The sequence below is a fragment of the Hippopotamus amphibius genome, chromosome 11 (genome assembly GCF_030028045.1).
Source record: "Hippopotamus amphibius kiboko isolate mHipAmp2 chromosome 11, mHipAmp2.hap2, whole genome shotgun sequence".
NCBI classification, from domain to species: Eukaryota; Metazoa; Chordata; class Mammalia; order Artiodactyla; family Hippopotamidae; genus Hippopotamus; species Hippopotamus amphibius.
Window position 1 is genome coordinate 99,297,142 of NC_080196.1, and position 19,654 is coordinate 99,316,795.

General features: G+C 36.9%; 1 protein-coding gene across 3 annotated transcripts in view; it reads right to left on the reverse strand.

The window, feature by feature from the left end:
* Positions 1-637: 637 nt before the first annotated feature.
* The window catches only part of LMAN1 (lectin, mannose binding 1), a 29,092-nt gene continuing 10,075 nt past the window's right edge, over positions 638-19,654 (reverse strand). Inside the window, exons 6-14 of one of the 3 annotated variants that reach the window (XM_057699883.1) lie at positions 18,125-18,248; positions 16,501-16,559; positions 15,974-16,106; positions 14,380-14,573; positions 14,173-14,243; positions 5,646-5,799; positions 4,095-4,216; positions 3,741-3,803; positions 638-2,447 (exon numbers count right to left, since the gene is read on the reverse strand). In XM_057699883.1, coding sequence (XP_057555866.1) covers positions 3,767-3,803; positions 4,095-4,216; positions 5,646-5,799; positions 14,173-14,243; positions 14,380-14,573; positions 15,974-16,106; positions 16,501-16,559; positions 18,125-18,248 — 894 coding nt within the window. In that variant the 3' untranslated portion in view covers positions 638-2,447; positions 3,741-3,766. Of the gene's footprint in view, positions 2,448-3,612; positions 3,804-4,094; positions 4,217-5,645; positions 5,800-14,172; positions 14,244-14,379; positions 14,574-15,973; positions 16,107-16,500; positions 16,560-18,124; positions 18,249-19,654 lie in introns of those variants that run through there. The other 2 variants (XM_057699882.1, XM_057699884.1) reach the window with 2 other exon arrangements.

The following is a 19,654-nucleotide window of genomic DNA, read 5'->3' on the forward strand; positions in this document are numbered from 1 at the left end:
AAACCTATCTAATTTAATTCTTTAATTTTACATTACTCAGTATTTTCTGTGTGCTTATAGCAGAAGGGTCCATCACTCTACTTTCCATTTTCTGAAACCACTTTATAAAGACTATCTTTTACAAAGCTACCAACCATGAGACAGAATTATTAGGAGGAAACTGAAGGTCATCTTTAGCAGTGGCAAAGCCAAGATTTAAACCTAGATTTGTCTGACACTAGAGCTCTACTCTTTCCTTTTTATACCACATGGACTCTCAGAATTGGAATTACTTGGTTAAATGGTGCTTGCCGAAAAGATGAGAAGATTTTTAAAAAAATTACCATTAGTAATGACTAAAGTTTCAGCTTAGCCACACTTTTACAAGTATTTGGTCATTAAAGATGAAAACCTCAAATGCAATGTTTGAATTATTTTGTGTTTTTCATTATCAGCAAGGGTAAGCATTTATCCATTATCATTTCCTAGTTTCTTTTTATGCCTCCATGTACTGACTTTGCAGGTGGTAGGCCACCTAGGGCAGAATGCAAAACACATGGCACCTGAAATTCTATCACAAATCAGGGCCTACTTTGGAAATAACTACTTATTACCCTAGACCAATGAAGGAAAAAGTAAATTTACTAAAATATTTCTTTATTTGAATAAGGTCAATGTCATTTCTTGAATACCAGCTAGCATCAAATTAACATTCAGAAAAAAACACAACAAAATGTTATCCAATTGAAATTAACAGTGGATAGAAAACCCTTTTAAACTTTAAAAGAAATATATTAAACAGGCAACACACAGATCTAAAAAGTTGCAAGTGGTGATTTTACATGAGATCTTATACATTAAAAAATCCCCAATATAATCATTTGTTCACTATCTCCCTGCCATAAGCACATGGACAGGAAAAGATAATCACACCTTAATATTCACAACCGTCATTTATGTTCTTTACAAAGATTGTATCTCTGCAATGCAGCGGGTCAGGCAATCCTTTATTCAAGTAATTTTTGTTTTCCCCAAGTTATCAAAAAGTACAATTGTCTGAGATAAAATGTCACAAAAATCACAATCAGGAAAGCAAAAAGCTTTAGCAGGCTGACTTGAAGATGGGGATTTTCATGGCTTGCCCATGATCTGAAGATGATTTTGTACATCTGAGAGCCATCAACCAAAGTACCAAGAGCTACAGGCAGCAATCTGGGTTAAGTTTGTAGTTGCTAATAAACAGAGTTTTAGTAAAAAGAACATTAAGTAATACATTTTAAGTATAAGAGAATCAGTGCACATTTGCTAATGTCATTGACAATGAAAATGTTATATTAGCTCTCAGCTCAGCTTTAAGGTATCAAGAGACCTATTTTTTTCACCCCCCATCTTAGTGGTTCTCAAACAGTACTGTGCTCAGAATCACCTGAGGCGCCTGCTATAAACTGATACTCTGAATTCCCCTCCCACCCCCACCCCCCCCGAGTTTTGCTTCAGGTGGTTTGGAATGGAGCCCTGGAATCTGTATTCTTAACAAGCACTCCAGGATCCAGATGGACCACAGACTACACTTTGAGAAACACTATTATCCCTTTAATACACAACAAAATATTGTGGCCTCATAGTAGAGTTTCAAGCTGAATAAAACATTCAAACAATCAGAACACAGATACATTAAATAAGAGTATTAACCATTATATTGAATATAATTGCATTTCTTTTTTAAAGTGGCATAAGCACAAAGACTTACACTAAAATTGTAAGATCAATTTTGTTTTAATCCAAGGCACCTGTAAAATACTTGCTGGTGTGAGAGAAGTTAAATTCAATTATATAAAATAGTACAGAAATGAAAGAATCCTGGCAGTGATTGATTTTTTTCCTAGAGCAAACATTTTCTACAGAAATGAGCTAAAGTCAATTTTGAGGAAAACAAACCAAATTTCCAATAATATGATAAGTTGTATGAACCCATTTACTGAGTGATTTTTAGCAAATTAAATTAGTAAGCAAGAAACAACGTTCATGCTCACTCTCTTTTGTCTTCACTTGTATTAGGAATGATCAGAATGATTCCTCTTGAATTTTAGCCTGGAAAACATACACTGCATAAATCTAACATTCCTTTAGTTCAGGCACACGTGACCATGGATTTTCTAATACTGGATATTTTGCAGCCTTTTTATCTCAAGAGGATTTCATAGTCTACAACTGAACCAGTCTTCTGAAGGTATTAATTTTTTTTCATGGAATAAAAGTAAATTCTGGGATGATGATGTCTCTGAAATATGAATTTCAAAGTGTTAACACTAGAAGGAAAAATACTAGCAAAGCAGTTCTATGGTGAAGTGGTCGTAGGTGCGAGTGATGGTTAGACCATTCCTGTTCAGAGTTCCAGGACAAAGGCTAGGACTGTTCGCATGTGCAGTCCTAGTTTGGTACTGCTGCAGTGCAGTTCTTCAGAGTCTCTGTATGGATTTTAGGCAGTTAGTCCAAGCTGTACATGATAACTGAGAGCAAATTTATGAAGGCTGTGAAGAATTAAATAGTACTATTTACAAAACGGTACTGTTTTCGATTCTGTGACAAATGAAAGGTATCATCTCAGATAGCTAGAAGAGTAGAGTAAAAGTATTTTGAAGTCTACATCAGTTGTGACAACAAAAATGTCATTTACAGATTATTTCTATAATACCTAGAACTGTGTACAGACTGCAACAATCCCTTCTAGCCTGACATTTTGAAGTTAAGCTTACTAACAAGTGCTTTACAATATCCTTAGCTCTGGCATTAAAGGAAAGGAATCAGAAGTAGCAACGCTATTTTTCAAATTTTGGCTTCAAAAACTTTAACACTGCCCCTACTACTGCCTTCTTGATTTCCACAAACATGCAACGTCACAAACACCAGATTGCATGGAATGATGTAAGTCAAAATGCAGTAGTAGGTTTTGTGACCTTAAAATATCCTCAGGACATGCAATCTGAGTTGAATTTAGAGATGCAAATGCAGAGTAATTTTCATAATATTGAACTCACACTGCTGGAACTCAGACCTTCAAGAATATGAGCGATCGTGAAATGAACACATCACCAGGCAAAATACCCATAAAAGCCATTGTCAGAGGAATGCTGTCACCTAAATGGTTTCTCAGGCAAAGAGCAGCTCTTAAATCTCCCCCCTAAATTTCCTTTAAAAGTGAAACATATCATTGATAATCAGAAGGGAAAAAAATACTTCAATAAACATCCTGAAGCCTATTATCCAGATCCTAACCCTCTCAGACAAAATATTCTTTGATTTCAAAGGGAGCTGTATTAGCTTCAAGGACTGCAGGACTGAGTCTCAGAGTAGGAAATTCTGGCCTCCAAAAAAAGATTTGGCTACAAAATAAACGTGATGGATAGCTCTCATTTAGACCTCATATTTTGGGGGGGGCAAGAAAGCAAGGGTGTTTATGCTAAAAATAGAAATCTCCAACATCAGAGACTTAGGGGTAACTTTCATGTACTTGGGAGCACCCTTTCTGTTATTTACCCTCTGATTTATCAATATTCTGTCAGTGGCTGTGTTCTACTGGCCAGAAGTTCACTGAAATTTACATAGATTTATGTACTATGCACAAATTTACATGTGGTTGTCTTTAAGGTTTATTCTTACTCCAGTCAATGTCTGAACATTTATACAAAATTTAATAATTTAGACTACGAAGCAATTTAAAAACTTAAATTCCTTCAAAGAGACACTTTATACATACATACATGATGTACACATATGACAGTGGTGGTCAAAAGAATTTTTTGGCAGCTGCTTCTTGCTGAGTCCTAAGGAAAAAGAGAAAAACAAACTGAAAGAAATTCTATACCCTTTACGTTGGAATTAAACAGTATTGCTTAAAATTAAAAATGCCTTTTGAAGTATGAAATACATAAAGATGAACATATGTCCTACACGTGCACTCCCATGTGAAATGAAATAGACTAGACATAATATTTACTTTGTATGAACCTAATTTTACAGGTACTGAAAGTTCTATTATGGACATGGATAACTTTATTGAATATTTCAAATTAAACAAATATAGAAAAATGTTGGGTCAAATTTTAGAGACTTACCTATACATGATATAACCAATGAATAACACCGTTTGTACCGCTACAAATATAACGAAGTGCACCGTAGATAAACACGATGGAAATGGTGGCAGTTCCGGGCATTTTGGTCTTTCATTTGATGGCTATAAGGCAAAGAACTTTCCATTATAATTAGTCAAATCAGTATTTCAGAAAAGAAAGTAAATGTGAAATCTTTAAGAAACTCATAGTTTACTGTATAAACTCAAGTATTTTCATTTATTCATCCCATAAGTATCTTCCACCCCCTTAACTTTCACCAGCAAACTCTTTGAAAGAGCAGGTGACATGGGAAGGGCTCCATTCTTTCACTGTCTGGTCACTAACTCACTGCTGTCTGGCTCCTACCTTCATCACAGTGACAGTGACTGTAGTGTCCTTGAAGGTCAGAGATCACCAATTCCCTGGATAGTCCCAGTTTATACTTGCTGTACTATGTACTAGAGTAATTATTATTTTTTAAATAAATTTATTTATTTATTAACTATGTTGGGTCTTTGTTGCTGTGCATGGGCTTTCCCTAGTTGCAGTGAGTGGGGGGCCACTCTTTGTTGTGGTGCTCAGGCTTCTCACTGCCGTGGCTTCTCTTGCGGAGCACAGGCTCAGGAGCTGTGGCGCAAGGGCTTACTTGCTCCTCCGCATGTGGGATCTTCCTGGACCAGGGATTGAACCCGTGTCCCCTGCACTGGCAGGCGGATTCTTAACCACTGTGCCACCAGCGAAGTCCCTAGAGTAATTATTAACAGCAGCATCTCACTCTCAAAAGTATTCTGGTTCAGACAATTACATAGTTGCCCTACCGATGAATTACCTGACAGAGAGAATGGCCTTTTCTCAGCTCTCACCCACCACAATCTCCTAACATTCAACATCACTAATTAGTATTATGGAAAATGTTTCTTTTCCTATTTTCATGAGTATTCCTTCTATTATAAGCAAGTAATTAAATACCACGGACAAAGATTTCATCAAGGTATCCAGAGAGTTTGGCTTCTAAGATTCGTTGTTCTCAATATGCTCACATCTATGGGACAAAGTTCTTCACTATGTATATATTACCCACAGTATCAACTTGGCCATTGTAACACAGGCTAAAGTTGGGGGGAAATAACTCCAAACAGAACTAAGGCAGTAGATGACAATGCTTTGGATGCGAGATAAAATGGGCAATAATAAGAAAACAATTAAGCCATATTTAAAAAACTGGAAGAGGAAGAGGCAAATGTTATAAACATTTGTGAATTTTATAAGGGTTTTCAAAGCCAGTAAATAAGTTATGGAAAAACTTAACTGAAAACAAGAGCCATGTTTTTTTAAAAAGAACTTTTATTTTTTTAAAAAACTATTCAATAGGCTATGGAAGCATGATGTGGAACATGTAGACATTTGGATCATATGGAATAATTCTACTTTGAATATTAAAAATGAGCATTGGCACTAATTTAAAAGTTAAAATATATTCAGTAGAATATGTGTTCTTCAGTTCCAAAAGAAGACTGTGATAATCATAAACTAGAAGAAAAAAGAACTTACCATATTTCGCTGCACTAAATTATCTATGTCCCGCTTGACTATGTGGAGGTGCTCTTTGATGTCATTGAAGTGCTGGGTTGTCTCATAAACACCCCCTGCAGATCCAGGATGCTGTATGCCACTGACCAGTCTGACAGTATCACTCAAGGAATTCCTGAAATAGAAAATCCCTTTAGACAATGGAATCACTGGAAAGATGAATTTTCTAGTCACAGATTTCAAATGGTTAGATACATTTCTAAGCCCAACGCATCAGATCATTAAAACAAACAGAGCCCCCAGAAACAAAATCGGTACTTTAAAAAATTGTCTTCAAGATTGGAAAATAATTTATAAAAACTACAATTTAATATTATACCTTTATCTTTTACTAAAGATTGGCTAACCACATAGAGAATACTAAATAATTTGTATTAAAACCAGTATTATAAATGGTTATTGAATAACATAATGGATAATACTCTTAATGAACTTAAATGTTTCTAAGTGTTTAAGGTTGTGCAGTAAAGGATTAACCCATTAGACCTGGGCTGCCCAAACCCTGCACATTCCAAAGGTTTTCTGACCTGGCCCATGACTTGCCCCTGGGAGATAATCTCTAAGCCCCATGGGCGCCCCATGCCTATGTGACTGACCCCTAATAAAAATCCCCGACATGAAGGCCTGGGTGAACTTCCTTGCTTGGCAACACTTTGCACATGTTGTCACACATCACTGCTGAGAGGAGTAAGCAATGTCCATGTGACTCACAGGGAGGAGACAACCGAAAGCTTGTGCCTGGTTTCTCCTTAACTCCACTGAGTGCATCTCTTCTCTTTGCTGATTTTATTATATATCCTTTCATTGCAACAAACCATAATTGTGAGTACAGCAGCTTTTATGAGTTTTGTAAGTACTTCTAGATCACAGAACCTAGGGGCGGTCTCAGAGACCCATAAGACAAGCGTATCACTAATTCAATTTCTCCTTATAGTTCTATCAGAGGGCCCCTATATACAAACCTAGCACTTAAACCAGAAACCAACTAAAGAACATCTATCTATCTGTTTCAAATATGAAGGAAAAACTGGTTGCTTGGTATACTGAGCAATAGTGTGGTAATCTCCACCACTGTAGGCTAATTTTGACTTTATACAACATTTTACCTTACACTCTGACTTCAGAATATAATCCCCATGTAAGATGTGATTCCACTATTCACAAGTGAGATAAAGAGTTCTACCACTGAGTATGCCCTTGGATATGAGTCTGTAAGCATGACAGTAAGAGACTACAGATATTTTTTTTAATAATGGTAGAAACATAACAGGGCTATTTATTAAGAAAGAAAGGAGCATAACTGAATTTCAATTTACCTGAAAATGTTACTGCTCCCCTTTACCTGTCTTGGTTCCTGCTGTTCCCAGAGAATATCCTTCACATAAAGCCTCTGTGTCTGGGATGCTTCCGTCTAGTCCTGACCCCTCCCTCCAAGAGGGAGGGTCTAAAATAAAAGGGCCAGTTCAATCGACTGCCTTTCCTCTACATTTTCCTTTCCTTGAGCCCTCCTTGTCAAATGCAACCATTCCCTAAACATCACACACTCTTTTCCCCTTTGTATCTGTATACAGTCAGCCCTGTGGTTTCCACATCCATGGATTCAACCAACCATAGATTGAAAATATTCAGGAAAAAAAAAATTTCCAGAGTTCAAAAAGCAAAACTTGAATTTGCCACATGCAGACAACTATTTACATAGTATATACGTTGTACTTACAGCTATTTACATAGCAATACATTGTATGAGGTAGTATAAGGAATCTAGAGATGGTTTAAAGTATACAGGAGATTATATGCAAATACCATGCCACTTTATATAAGGGACCTGAGTACCCCTAGATTTGGGTATTCCAGGGGTCCCTGAATCAATCCCGTGGATTTGGGGGGAATACTGTATATGGGTTTTCTCCCTCATAAAGCATAAGCTACCTGAGAACAGGAATGTCTCTGATTTTCTGACAGTGCCTTCAACAGTTACAGTGCCATTTGGATAAAGGAATAAATAAGTTATCTAACTTATTTTCATGGAGCAAAATTTAGTCTAAAAAGTAAAAGCTTTGCTAGAAGAAAAAAACCAAAAAAATAACTCAAATATTAAGATTACTGAGAAATAACACAATAGGTAGGCTGAATGTTAAGTATAATAAAAATCTTTAAAAATTCTATTTGAGTTATATGAACAACAAAGAGTTAAAAACTTGCTACAAAAATATCTCTGGTGCTTTCTGAATAAATGGCATGTGTTGATTAAAATTTCTTATAATGGCACCCATGCTCAAGGAAATTCATGTGAGTCTACGCTTTTCCACTTAAACCCAAATTAAGGATTATATTTTACTATCTCTAAAATACTTACCAAGAATAAAGCATCCCAGAATATACAACCTTCTCACATATCTGCATTTTAAAATATTGCTTCCCAGAGCATGAGCTTGCTTAGATATACATAAACGTCTTTTTAATACACAGAGATTGAGTCACTTAATATGTTCCTATTCATCACTCATTCATTTGCCTGTTGATTCTGCTAGTGTTTATTTGCTACATGTTATGAGCCAGGCAACTTTTAGGGATATAAACTGTGCAAGAAAAATATAATATCTGCCCTGTTGAGACTAACAGTCTAGCAGGAGAGCAATGTGATAGAGGCACTCCTAGAGTTCTATGAAGAAAGATGCATTTAACTTAGCTGGGCACCCAGAGCCAAGTGTTAAAGGATAAGGAGGGTTCTATGAGGACAGGACTGCGATGGAAGGAGGGAATATTTAGCTTAGGGAATAGGTCAAGTGAAAAGAGGGCTGGACAGAACCCTAAAGAAAAACACCTTGTAAGGAATAATGGAAGGATGACCAACAAATGAAGAAAACTAAGAAGCAGTAGAGGCCAAGAACATCAAGAGAGAGTGGTATGCTAGAAGCCTTGAAAGAAAAATGTCTCAAGATAGAGGGAATGGGAAAGTGTCGGTTGCTACAGCAAGTCCAATAGGATGAGGACTGAAAGGTATTCATTACAAGGACACCAGTGACTGCAGAAAGAATGGTTTGCTGCGTTCAGGACAAATTACAGTGCTTTGGAAGAGAACACAAGCAGGTTGGTCTACTTTTTAAGAAACTCACTAAAAAAGTAGGAAAAAGAGAGGCAATAGTAAAAAGAATAGAAAGCGTCCATTAAAGGTTTGGTTTATTTTGATTAGCTTTAAATAACGAAAGAGTAAGCCCTTTATAAATGGAAGAAGTGGCACTGAGGTGTAAGTTAAAGCCAGAAGACAGAGAAAGGATCACGAAAGAGCAATGGTCAGAGTAGAGAGAACGGGATCCAGTGCTAAGGACAGGCCTGGACAATAGCTGTGCAGATGGAGACAAGTGTGGGGAGGGAGGGTGGAGCACAAAAGAGGTAGTGGAGGAGGAGACAAGGTCATCTCCCAGGAAGAATGTCAATGGCAGGCTGAGTTATGGGGCTTGAAAACAGTGGTGAATATCTTGAATGAGAGAAGTGACAAAGAATGAAAAAAGACTGCTAAACAACTTAAAAGTCATACTACAGGGACAGGCTGAAGGTACAGAAGAAGATAACTAAGAGTAAGGTCCCAGAAGAATTTGTGAAAATATTCATGTGAAAATGCCTAGCACACTACCCAGAATGCAACAGGTACTCAATAAATTAGGTAAAGGTAAACATGAAATGCTAAATGTTGCCTACTTATCAAAAAGAACACTTATACTTTCAATTCAACAGTAAAAAATTATATAACCAATTAAAAAATAACACAGTCAACCCATACAAATAGCAAAACTCAAAGAACATCTGTAACTGTCCACTGAAAAAGCCTAGAAGCATTGACAATCCAGTAGCATTAAGTGCTACACTGTCTATAAATACCATTTCTCACTAAAAGACTAGAGCTCCAAAGAAAAATGCCTTTGATAAGTGTGAGACAGAAATGTACAAGAGAAGCCAGACAGTCTTACCCCTGAAAGGAAGGAAGCTACGAAACACTACTGGGGTTGCAACAAAAGGACGCAGAAGCTAACCTGTAGGGACAGCTAGTGCCCAAAGATGAAACAATCTGAACATCAGTTATAAAGACTAATGTATCAAAACAGCAAAATATGTTAAAATCTGTAAGCTGAAAAACAAGCAAACAAACATACATCACCCCTATCTCATCATTTAACCTTGGACACTGCCAGGGGACCAACTCGTTATTCTGAAAAACGATAGAAAAACTCAAGTATTTATTCTGCCTTTCCTGAACTATTTCAGGATAACAAGCAAGTAATCAGAGAAATGTTTTTTAAATGGAGAGGGAATTTCAGAATGAGAATGTCATCCTTCTTCAACCTCTAGTGAAGGGATGGATTTAGGCTACGGACATCACTGGCTAAAACTTAGGCTGATGGAGACACTTTATAATGAATGGCTCAGGCTGACAAAATCTAGTTATTAGTAACTGTTGGAACTGGATGATGAGGATCTGAGGGAAGGCTCTTATCCTTAACTTTTTTGTATGTTTAATTTTCTATAATTAAAATAAAAATTGGCAAGGCCTTATGGAATGCTAAAAATAGCACCTGAGAGTACAGAGATAATGAGAACTAGTTCTCTTTTCACCTTATGATCTTTTATCATTTAGAGCCTTTCCCCCTCTCTCTGTAAACTGGAGACAACTGAACTATATGTTTCTGCTAAAAAAATTCTCTGATCCCCTAAGAATGTGAGAACCCATAGACACAAACCACCGTTCCTATAAAAGGCAAATATTTCCTACCTCCTTACATGTTTTTCCTGAAGCTTATTCAGAAGAAAAAGCTTTAGAGGACAAATTCAGACATTTGAGTTGAATTTTTACATTCATGTACTGTATGTAGGACATCTGTCCTCCATTAGTAGTGGGAATTTACAGAGATTGCTAACTACCCTATGGAAGTGTCTGCATGGATAATACAACTGGATGGCTAGACTTTGCTAACTGCTAACTCAAGATATTCTAGTAGTACTGTTAAGTGAAACAAGTAAAGTACAAAACAGTATCTAGAGCATGCTACCATTTACATCAGAAAGAAGGAGGGAAAATACATATGTGGAGAAGTAAGGTAAGAAGAACAAACCAGAAATTAACGAGATGGGTTACTAACAGGGCATGGCTGGGAAAGAGCTAGAAAGAAGGGGAGAATGGGGCAGTAGTGATGAAGAGGAAATGATACCTCAATGAATATATTCTGGCTCCTAGAACCACAGCATTCACGTACCCTTCATATACCCAAAATATAAACAAAGTCAACCAGGATGTAGGAGGAATACAAACACTAACAAAAAACCTAACTGCATTATAAATGAATATCATAACCATACTGAAGAGAGTGGGGAAGAAGAGAACTAAGCTAACTACCTGGAAAATAGTGTCTGGACTAGATACTGTAAGGCTAGAGGCGAAAGGAGCTTTACATAGATCCATCAGTAAATGTGTTTCTCATAGGGATATGGTTTAATAATTTGAAACCACTTTATATCTACTTTATGCACACACTAAAACTACACCAATAAGTAAATACATTATAGACAATAAGAACCAGGTTTCTCCCTATTGGAGAAAGAATTTTCAAATAGGGAAAAGAGGAAGGCTAAACTCAACCCTGCAGTGTCCAGTCCAGTCCAACCAAAATCCAAAGTATCTGGATAATCTCGTGGTTTTTCCCATACAAATATAGAGTAAGGGAAACAAAAATATGTGTCTACGTGTGGATTAGTATACATTCACATATTCCCTAGCTCTGCCCACTGACAGGGCCTAGGAACAATGGCATCCCGGTAGTAATGAGCACACCTAGTCCCCAGATTTTGGTTTCTAAATAATATAATATAATATAATAATATTGGTTTCTCCAATAAAAGGAACCAGAGCTCACTGAGAAGTGGTTGATTCTAGTGCTGGGGCAGAGAAAATACAAGATGAGCTTGAAACATTTTATAGTATCAGAAAGTAAAGAAATGCTTAAAAAAGATGGAGGTTTGTTGAAAGAACACAGAAGCCAACCTGAAGGAGTTCCTAATGACCAGAGCTGGAACAATTTGAGCAACAAAATAAATAGTGATACTACAGGGTTATAACCCACAGAATAAAGAATCCATGAGTCCACACTGATATAAACAGATTAAATAAATAAATGGCAGAAAAGGAATAGCTGGTCCTTATAGAATTCTAGTAAATAAATGTAGAAGGAATGATGGGAATAGAAAAACCAGCATTTGGTAAACACCACATTCTTGTTTTAGGTGAAACATCAATGGATGCTAAAATTGGTAAGCCAAAGGTTAAAGCTAAACAAGATATTTACAAAGACTCAAAGTATCTTTCCCCAAATATTTATTAACCACCAAGGGAAAGATAGTAACTTTAAAGTAGAGAAACTGGGAAGAAACTACAATATCCAAGTGATCACAGCCAACATCACCAATAAGAAGACATACCAACATCATGAACATGATGCACTGTTGTATTCTTGTCAAAAATGCAGAACCTCCGTCCAATCATGAGTAAATACCAGAAAAACCCAAATTGGAACCAAACTGGTCCAATGAACTAATCAATGCTCCTGAAAGTTGCCACGGTCACGAAAAACAAGGAAAGATGAACTATTTCAGACTGCAGAAGTCAAAAAAGAAATGACTAAATGCAATATGGAATCCCGGATAGGATCTTAGAATGAAAAAGGCATTGGTATAAAACTGGTGAAATTTGAGTAAGAGCATCAGTTTAGTTAACAGTACTGTACCGATGTTAATTTCTTCGTTCTGACAATTGTACTGTGGTTATGTAAGATGTTAACATCAGGGGAAGATAAGTGAAGGATACATGGGATATGATATATGAGGGACATATGTCCTTTTTTTCTTTTCTTCAATGTCTGAAGTCTAAGATAAGATCAAAATACTTTTTTAAATGTTATATTTTAGCCCGTGTGCCACAGCTGTTGAGCCTGTGCTTTGCAGCCCGTGAGCCAAAACTATTGAGCCCATGTGCCACAACTACTGAAGGCCAAGTGCCTAGAGCCCATGCTCTGCAGCAAGAGAAGCCACTGCAATGAGAAGCCTGCACACCACAATAAAGAGCAGCCCCCACTCGCCGCAACTAGAGAAAGCCTGTGCACAGCAACGAGGACCCAATGCAGCCAATAAATAAATAAGTAAACAAATTTATTTTAAAAAGTTATATTTTAAACTGGTCTGTTTCTAAAATAATTTAACTATTCATTTAGCATCATAAGTATTTTAATCATGGGTTTAAAAAACTTGAAGATTTTTTAAAAATGACAAACAGTATAACTGGAAGAAATACAAATTTGCAATTATAAGTTAGGCTGCCTTTAATCTCTAGGTGTTAAATGTTATAACCTTCTGTTTAACCTCATTCGGTTTAGTTTTCCAGTCCTAAAGAACTCACCTTAACACTCTAGTGTGTCAAGGGTTGAACTGGCTGGGGCAGTGTCCTAAAGTATTAGCTTATGGCACATGACATGTTGGCCGTTTCTCTGCTTCAGGCACTGAATGCTGTTAATTATCTGATAAGTGAACCCTTTTTAAAAACCTGTCATTCAATGTTCCAAGGACACAGTGGCTCCTCTCTTCAGCAACTCTTTGCCTAGTCTCTCTTAGGGTACAATACAGAATGAAAAAGAGGTAGTCACATATAGCATGCTTCCTTCAGAATGGTTTCCTTCCATCAAAAAGAAGTTCCTGCACCAGGTATGCTTGTCCTGTAATACTGTGCTTATTCCTCTAGTTATTTTTCATAGGATTGTTATGTATTACCCATATTCTGTTTATAGTTCAGAAATGTACAAATGCTGTCAAACAACTGTGACAAACCTATTTTTTTTTAAATTTTTATTTATTATTTAATTCATTTATTTTATTGGCTGTGTTGAGTCTTTGTTGCTGCACACGAGCTTTCTCTAGTTGCAGCGAGCAGGGGCTACTCTTCATCGTGGTGCGCAGGCTTCTCATTGTGGTGGCCTCTCTTGTTGCAAAGCACAGGCTCTAGGCACGTGGGCTTCAGTAGTTGCGGCACATGGGCTCAGTAGTTGTGGCTCACGGGCTCTAGAGCTCAGGCTCAGTAGCTGTGGCGCACGGGCTTAGTTGCTCCGCGGCATGTGGTATCTTCCTGGGGCAGGGATTGAACCCATGTCCCCTGCATTGGCAGGTGGATTCTTACCCACTGCGCCACCTAGGAAGTCCCTTATTTTTTTTTTTAAAGATGCTAAAGCATTTTTTTCTTTTCTAGCTTGGAATAATTAAAAAATTTAGACAGGTTGCCTAAATACCAAAAGTCCCTGTATACTTTACATTCCCCTATTTATAAAACAATCCAGAGCACAATTCTTATTCATGCAGGAATCTTACAACAATCACATGCCTGCATATCTAGAAAAGTCATGAATTTAGGATAAAGGTACCACGTAATAATCAGACGTTACTATAGTATACTTACTTCATTTCATTTACTTGTCTCAGAATCTCATGCTGAGCGTTCACAACAGTATCCAGTTCTTGTTGAGTGGTCTGGAGGGAAAACAACAGATGACCAGCCAGCTTAATGATCCCCATTTTACAGAACATACTGCACAGTAGCTTTTCTTTTCTACATCGCCTCCATCAAAGGCTAACTAAGGCACAGCTGCATATTTCAAAAGCTCACCTGTCCATGCTGCCCTGGGATTCCTGCTCCTCTTTTAGAGATCTCCTCCGTCAAGGAAGAGACATATCTTCTCTGTTCATCAAGAATCATATCTAACTGTCGGTTCAGCTGCTTGATTTCAAGATGAATACGATTCTGTCCTTCAAAGATTTGTCTTAGCTCACGATCTCCTACACTCTCAAATAATTCATCTGCTGAAATGGAAATTACAAATCAAAATTATTAGAATCACCTACACATATACAGTTTTCAAATTACTGCAAGTGACCAAAGTACCAACATATGCTAAAATGAGAACATCGACAGTGTTACCATCTTCCCACAGTGTTAAACATGCATGTAGTTAATTCAGTGGTGATTAAATTACTGTTTTCACCATCTCTGGTGGTTGAACACTTATTATAAATCAGGTCTGAATTTTTTCACCTAAAAACTATGTTCTCTTTTAAACAGACTGTGTGATTCTATTTACAGGGGCAGGCAGAAATAATCTAATTTCTTAACAGAAATCAGAATAGTGGTTGCCTCTGTGGAAGGGGGTTGACTTGGAAGAGGTATAAAGGAACTTTCTGGGGTGATAAAAATATTCTATATACTGATGTAGTGATGGTTAAAGGGGTTTACACATTTGTCACAATTCATCAAACTATTCTCTTAAAATTTTTGCATTTTAATTATGTAAAAGATTAAGAAATGGAGTTGAGAACATTTTATTTTCCTTTTATTCTGACCATGCTGAAATCAGATCACTTCATTCAAACACTACAAAAAGCTTCAGGATATACTCACAAATCATATGTGATGTTTAAAACAAATTCAAGGAAAAAATAAAACTTACCTTTCATTTTTATCTTCATTAAATCTGAATCACACTGTTAATCATTTAGATTAACACACTGCTTAGTTCAAAAGCTAGCCCCAGGCTTTATTAGATATAGCCTTGATCACCTGTGCCGATGGGCACCCAAAATCATAAACGTTAGCAGATTATACAGTCACTTTACTTGGCCTTATCTTGTTTTGTTTTGACACGTAGCCCATATAAGTTTTTAATTACATTAACTTAGACTAATATTTTAAAATTTTCAACCTTTAATGTCCTGAATTCTGTTGAGTAGTAAAAGGAGTAGATAATTACTTCACATTACTCTTCCGAGTCTTGACAGTTTTCAAGTATTAGCTCTTTATTACTAAGGTAATTGTGTGCCACTAAAGGGAAAGAAAGAAACCTTGGACAATTTCATTCAACAAATATTTATGGAGTCTCAACTACTATGTCAGCACTGCTGTCGTTTTTTTAGGCTTAGGGGACACAGAAGTAAACACAACAAACAAGAGCCCTGCACTCACGGACCTTATACCCCAATGGTTCACTGTTTGTCCACATCACCCAGGTAGTCCTGACTGCACACTTCACTAAGAGATGCTCTTCCTGGTAAAAACAGCAATCTCTAAGCCCTTCAGAGACTGAAGATTTGTTTAAAAATTGTTCTCCAAAATTACTTGGAATGTGCCAGGTCAGAGAGCAAAGGTAAGATGACACATAAGCGCCACAACTACTGCTGCAGCTGAGGACAGCTTTGCTTCAACTTACCAGGCTGCCCTTGAAGGTCAGGGTGGTCCTTCTGGAATTCCTCCTTTTTTTTATCCAATTCTTGTTGAAAGTGCTCAAATTCCTCCTGGTACTTCTCTTTTTCTTTTTCAGAAATTTCTTTATCTGGTGTAGGCTTTTTTGGAGTTTAAGAATAGATCATTAGAAAAATTAAAAAGTAAGAAAATAATAAACCTCAATATACGTTCTTTTCCTCATTTTAACTACTCCACCACTAGTTGAAAGGCTAATTTACTCTTGCTACTAATATGACAACAAGAAATAAAAACAGCCACTACCATTTATCGAGTGCTTGTCAGAGGTGCACTGTCGTTGATGCTTACAACGCTCAGGTGGCCAGCACAAGCATCTCAGTTTTACCAGGGAAGAAGCGGAGTGTTAACCAGGTCATGAGGCCAATAACTGGCAGACACGAGGTCCAAACCTAAGTCAGTCTTCTCAAGCTTTCAGCTACCAGGCAATACCATTAAACTACAAATAAACATTTTGAAAAAAATGAGTGTACTTACTGGCTCTCTCCCAGGCTCAGTCAATTGGAAAGTCAGAAAAGAAAGGACATCATGGTCATCTACAAAGTAAGAAAAAAACAAACACCAAAAAACTGAAAAAGTTCTGTAATAGGTGATTTTTATGGTTGTGAATTTACTTTACAGACATCTGTTGCTTTAAAATAATAATATGGGAAATAACAAAAATTAGCTCTAAAAGCAATGGTGCTCTGTGAACTTCGAGACCAAAATTCATCTGATTTATATTAGAACTAGGCTAGAATTCACTTTCTTAAATCCTAAACCAGAACATTTACCTGTGTTTAACCTATTACAGATGTTTCATAAATGTCTGATAAGGGAATGAACAAACAAATGAAAGGTCAAAACAAGCCTGAACTCCTAATTCTGGCACCAAGATCCTCCTTTATTTTTCCACAGATCTCCTTCATGGACTGTGTCCCAGTCAAGTGAGACAAAATCCTGTCCTTCAGGTATTTCCTGTTCCTATCTGTCTCTGAACCTTTCTTATAGCGTTTACCACTCGGAGCCTTACTTCCCTGTTTGAACCATGACACGGCTCTGTCCTGGCTTACTGGGACAGTCCTGATTTATCCATGTTGCCCTGGCATTAGTGACAGCATCTCCTTTTACTCCCAGAGCATCTCTATTAGAATACGATTACTCTTGTATATATCATTTGTTTCTCTCATACAGATTTTATTTCACCTAAGATCGTACTAAAAAAATCAAATTAATTTCCAGCTTTTAAGCTAAAAACAGCTAACAGATCAAACCTCATAACGCTGAACTAAAATACTCATCCTGGCTAGTGTCACGTCCACAAAGCAAGAAAAATGAATTTCAACTGTGGCAACCTCTTTGCTTTCTGCTACTTTTACGGAGATCTAGGCTTGTAGCCAGATTAAAGAGAAAACTGTAATATCACAGCGTAGATTAGGTAACATTAGGAGAAGTCATGCAGTGTTAATGGAGAACTGGACCCAGGAGCCAGAAATCCAAACCACGTCCTGCCTGGGTCTGACTTGTTGGCCATGAGATCTTGAGAAAGTCCTTTAATCCAAGACTTGGCAAAGTCACCTAAAAATACGGTAAATATGATCTATCCTTTCTCCTTCCCTCCCTGTGCTGTTGTAAGGAAAAATTCACATATGTGAAAATAATAAAAATATTATACAAAATGAACACAAGATGGTATTAGCATCCCACGATAAGTTCATTTATCACCACACGTGGAAAAAAATGGTAAGTACATCTTCTTTAAAGTTCAGTCCCCAATAATACTTCCTCAGTCTACCAAATTCATTTAAATGTGCTGTGACAACTCTCAGGTTCCTAAAACACTTGGCAATTAACCTTTTAAATATGTCTCCTTTACTATGAAATATCGCACCCAAACTGACAGTCTAATTTACATAATTGTATGTAGCCCCAGCCAACTGTACGCCTACAGAAGGTAAGCAGAGAATCAGCCGTCCCAAGAGACCAAAAGATTGGCACCACAGACCAGGGGAAGGTTACAGCTAGTGTGAAAAGTAAACAAGGCCACCCATCTCCAAAATATAGTATTCCCAATAAAATTCAATTCACAACCTTTTAATATTAAAAGAGAGCAAGATTTTACCTGCAAGACCTCCAGTTGCAGCAGATATTCCAAAATGCCCCTGTGCTGGGATAATCATATTCTCCACTTTGGCGCAAAATTCATAATCATTTTTATCTGGTGTGAAGCCATTATTGATCATTACCTAGAAAGACATACTGTAGCTATAGCTTTTATAAAGACCTTGTAAAATGAATCCCAAGTAGTCAGTTTATGACTATTTGATCTTTATATTCGGTCTAATAACCACCAAAAAGCTATCAGCTTCAAATTGTTATGCTGTACACCTTGAACTTGTAGTGTTGTACGTCAATTACATCTCAATAAAATTGGAAGAAAAATAAAAATTAAAATTAATTGTCAAAAGGGTAATCCTTGGTCCATTAAATAAACTCACTTATTTGGTTTCATTACAAGAGATAGTTCACTTCAGAAAATGGTTTTTGCCCTACTGTGTGTCAAAGGCTTAAAAATAAAAATGATAACTTTCCATGAAAATCTTTCTAAAATAGAAAGTGGTTTGCCTTCTCTAGAGAAGACTTAAGGAACTATGATCACTTTCTTTGAATGGTTCCTACAGAAGAGGGATCAGGCTTGCTCTGAAACCCCAGTGACAGAGCTACAATACGTTGAATGGACAATTTTTACTACAGGTAGTTGAGAACTAAATAGATGACCTCAGCAAGTAGTGAGCTCCTCTTCATTAAATTATGGGGGTAACTGGTCCTAAGTTAGCAGAGAGTCAGCAAAAGTGACAAGTCATAGAGACAAAAAAAGGCAGAAAATGAAAAAAACTAGAAAGACACATAAGTTTCCACTCTGCAGAACGTATTTTTGAAGTGTCTTAAAAGAATCTTGGAAATCTAAGCAAGCACAGGAATCCACCTGGCACATGGATATTCTTCTCATGAGCCCAGTCTAGCAATGCTCTGGCCTCTTCGATACCTTTCACTTTTAGCAACCCCATCACTAGCCCCACCGTAAAGAAGAGCCACTGAGACAGTGGAAACAAAGGGAGTACATACATAGCACCAGAGCAAGGGCATTTCTATTATCAGGTCCAGATGCAAAGTTTCATCAGTGATAGTTAAGATAAAGTCACACAGGTACAATGTGACAGTACCCCATCCAAATTTTCAGCAAGAGAGTAAGGAACAGGGCAGTATGAAGGGTTAATCTGTATATAATGTAGGATGGAAACACAGGAACTCCTACCAGTTTTAAAAATCACCTGCCATTTAGTTGACTAATACTAATATTTCTGTTTACTCTGATCAGTAATGTTCCTGAGTTTACATCATTTACAACTAGTTCTCCTCTACAGTCTTTCAAATCACCAATCGTTTTTTTCCAAATCACCAATCATTTGCCTTTGACAGATAAAAAAAGAAGTAAGTTAATCATATTCTAATTTTAATCCTAAAAACTTTCAACTGTTCAATACTTTTTCCTTGAACCCTAAGAAACTGAAAGGCCATTAGGAGTCTTTATTATCCAGTTCTAATTCTTTAAACAAACAAACAAACAAACAAAAAAGGTATAATATATTCA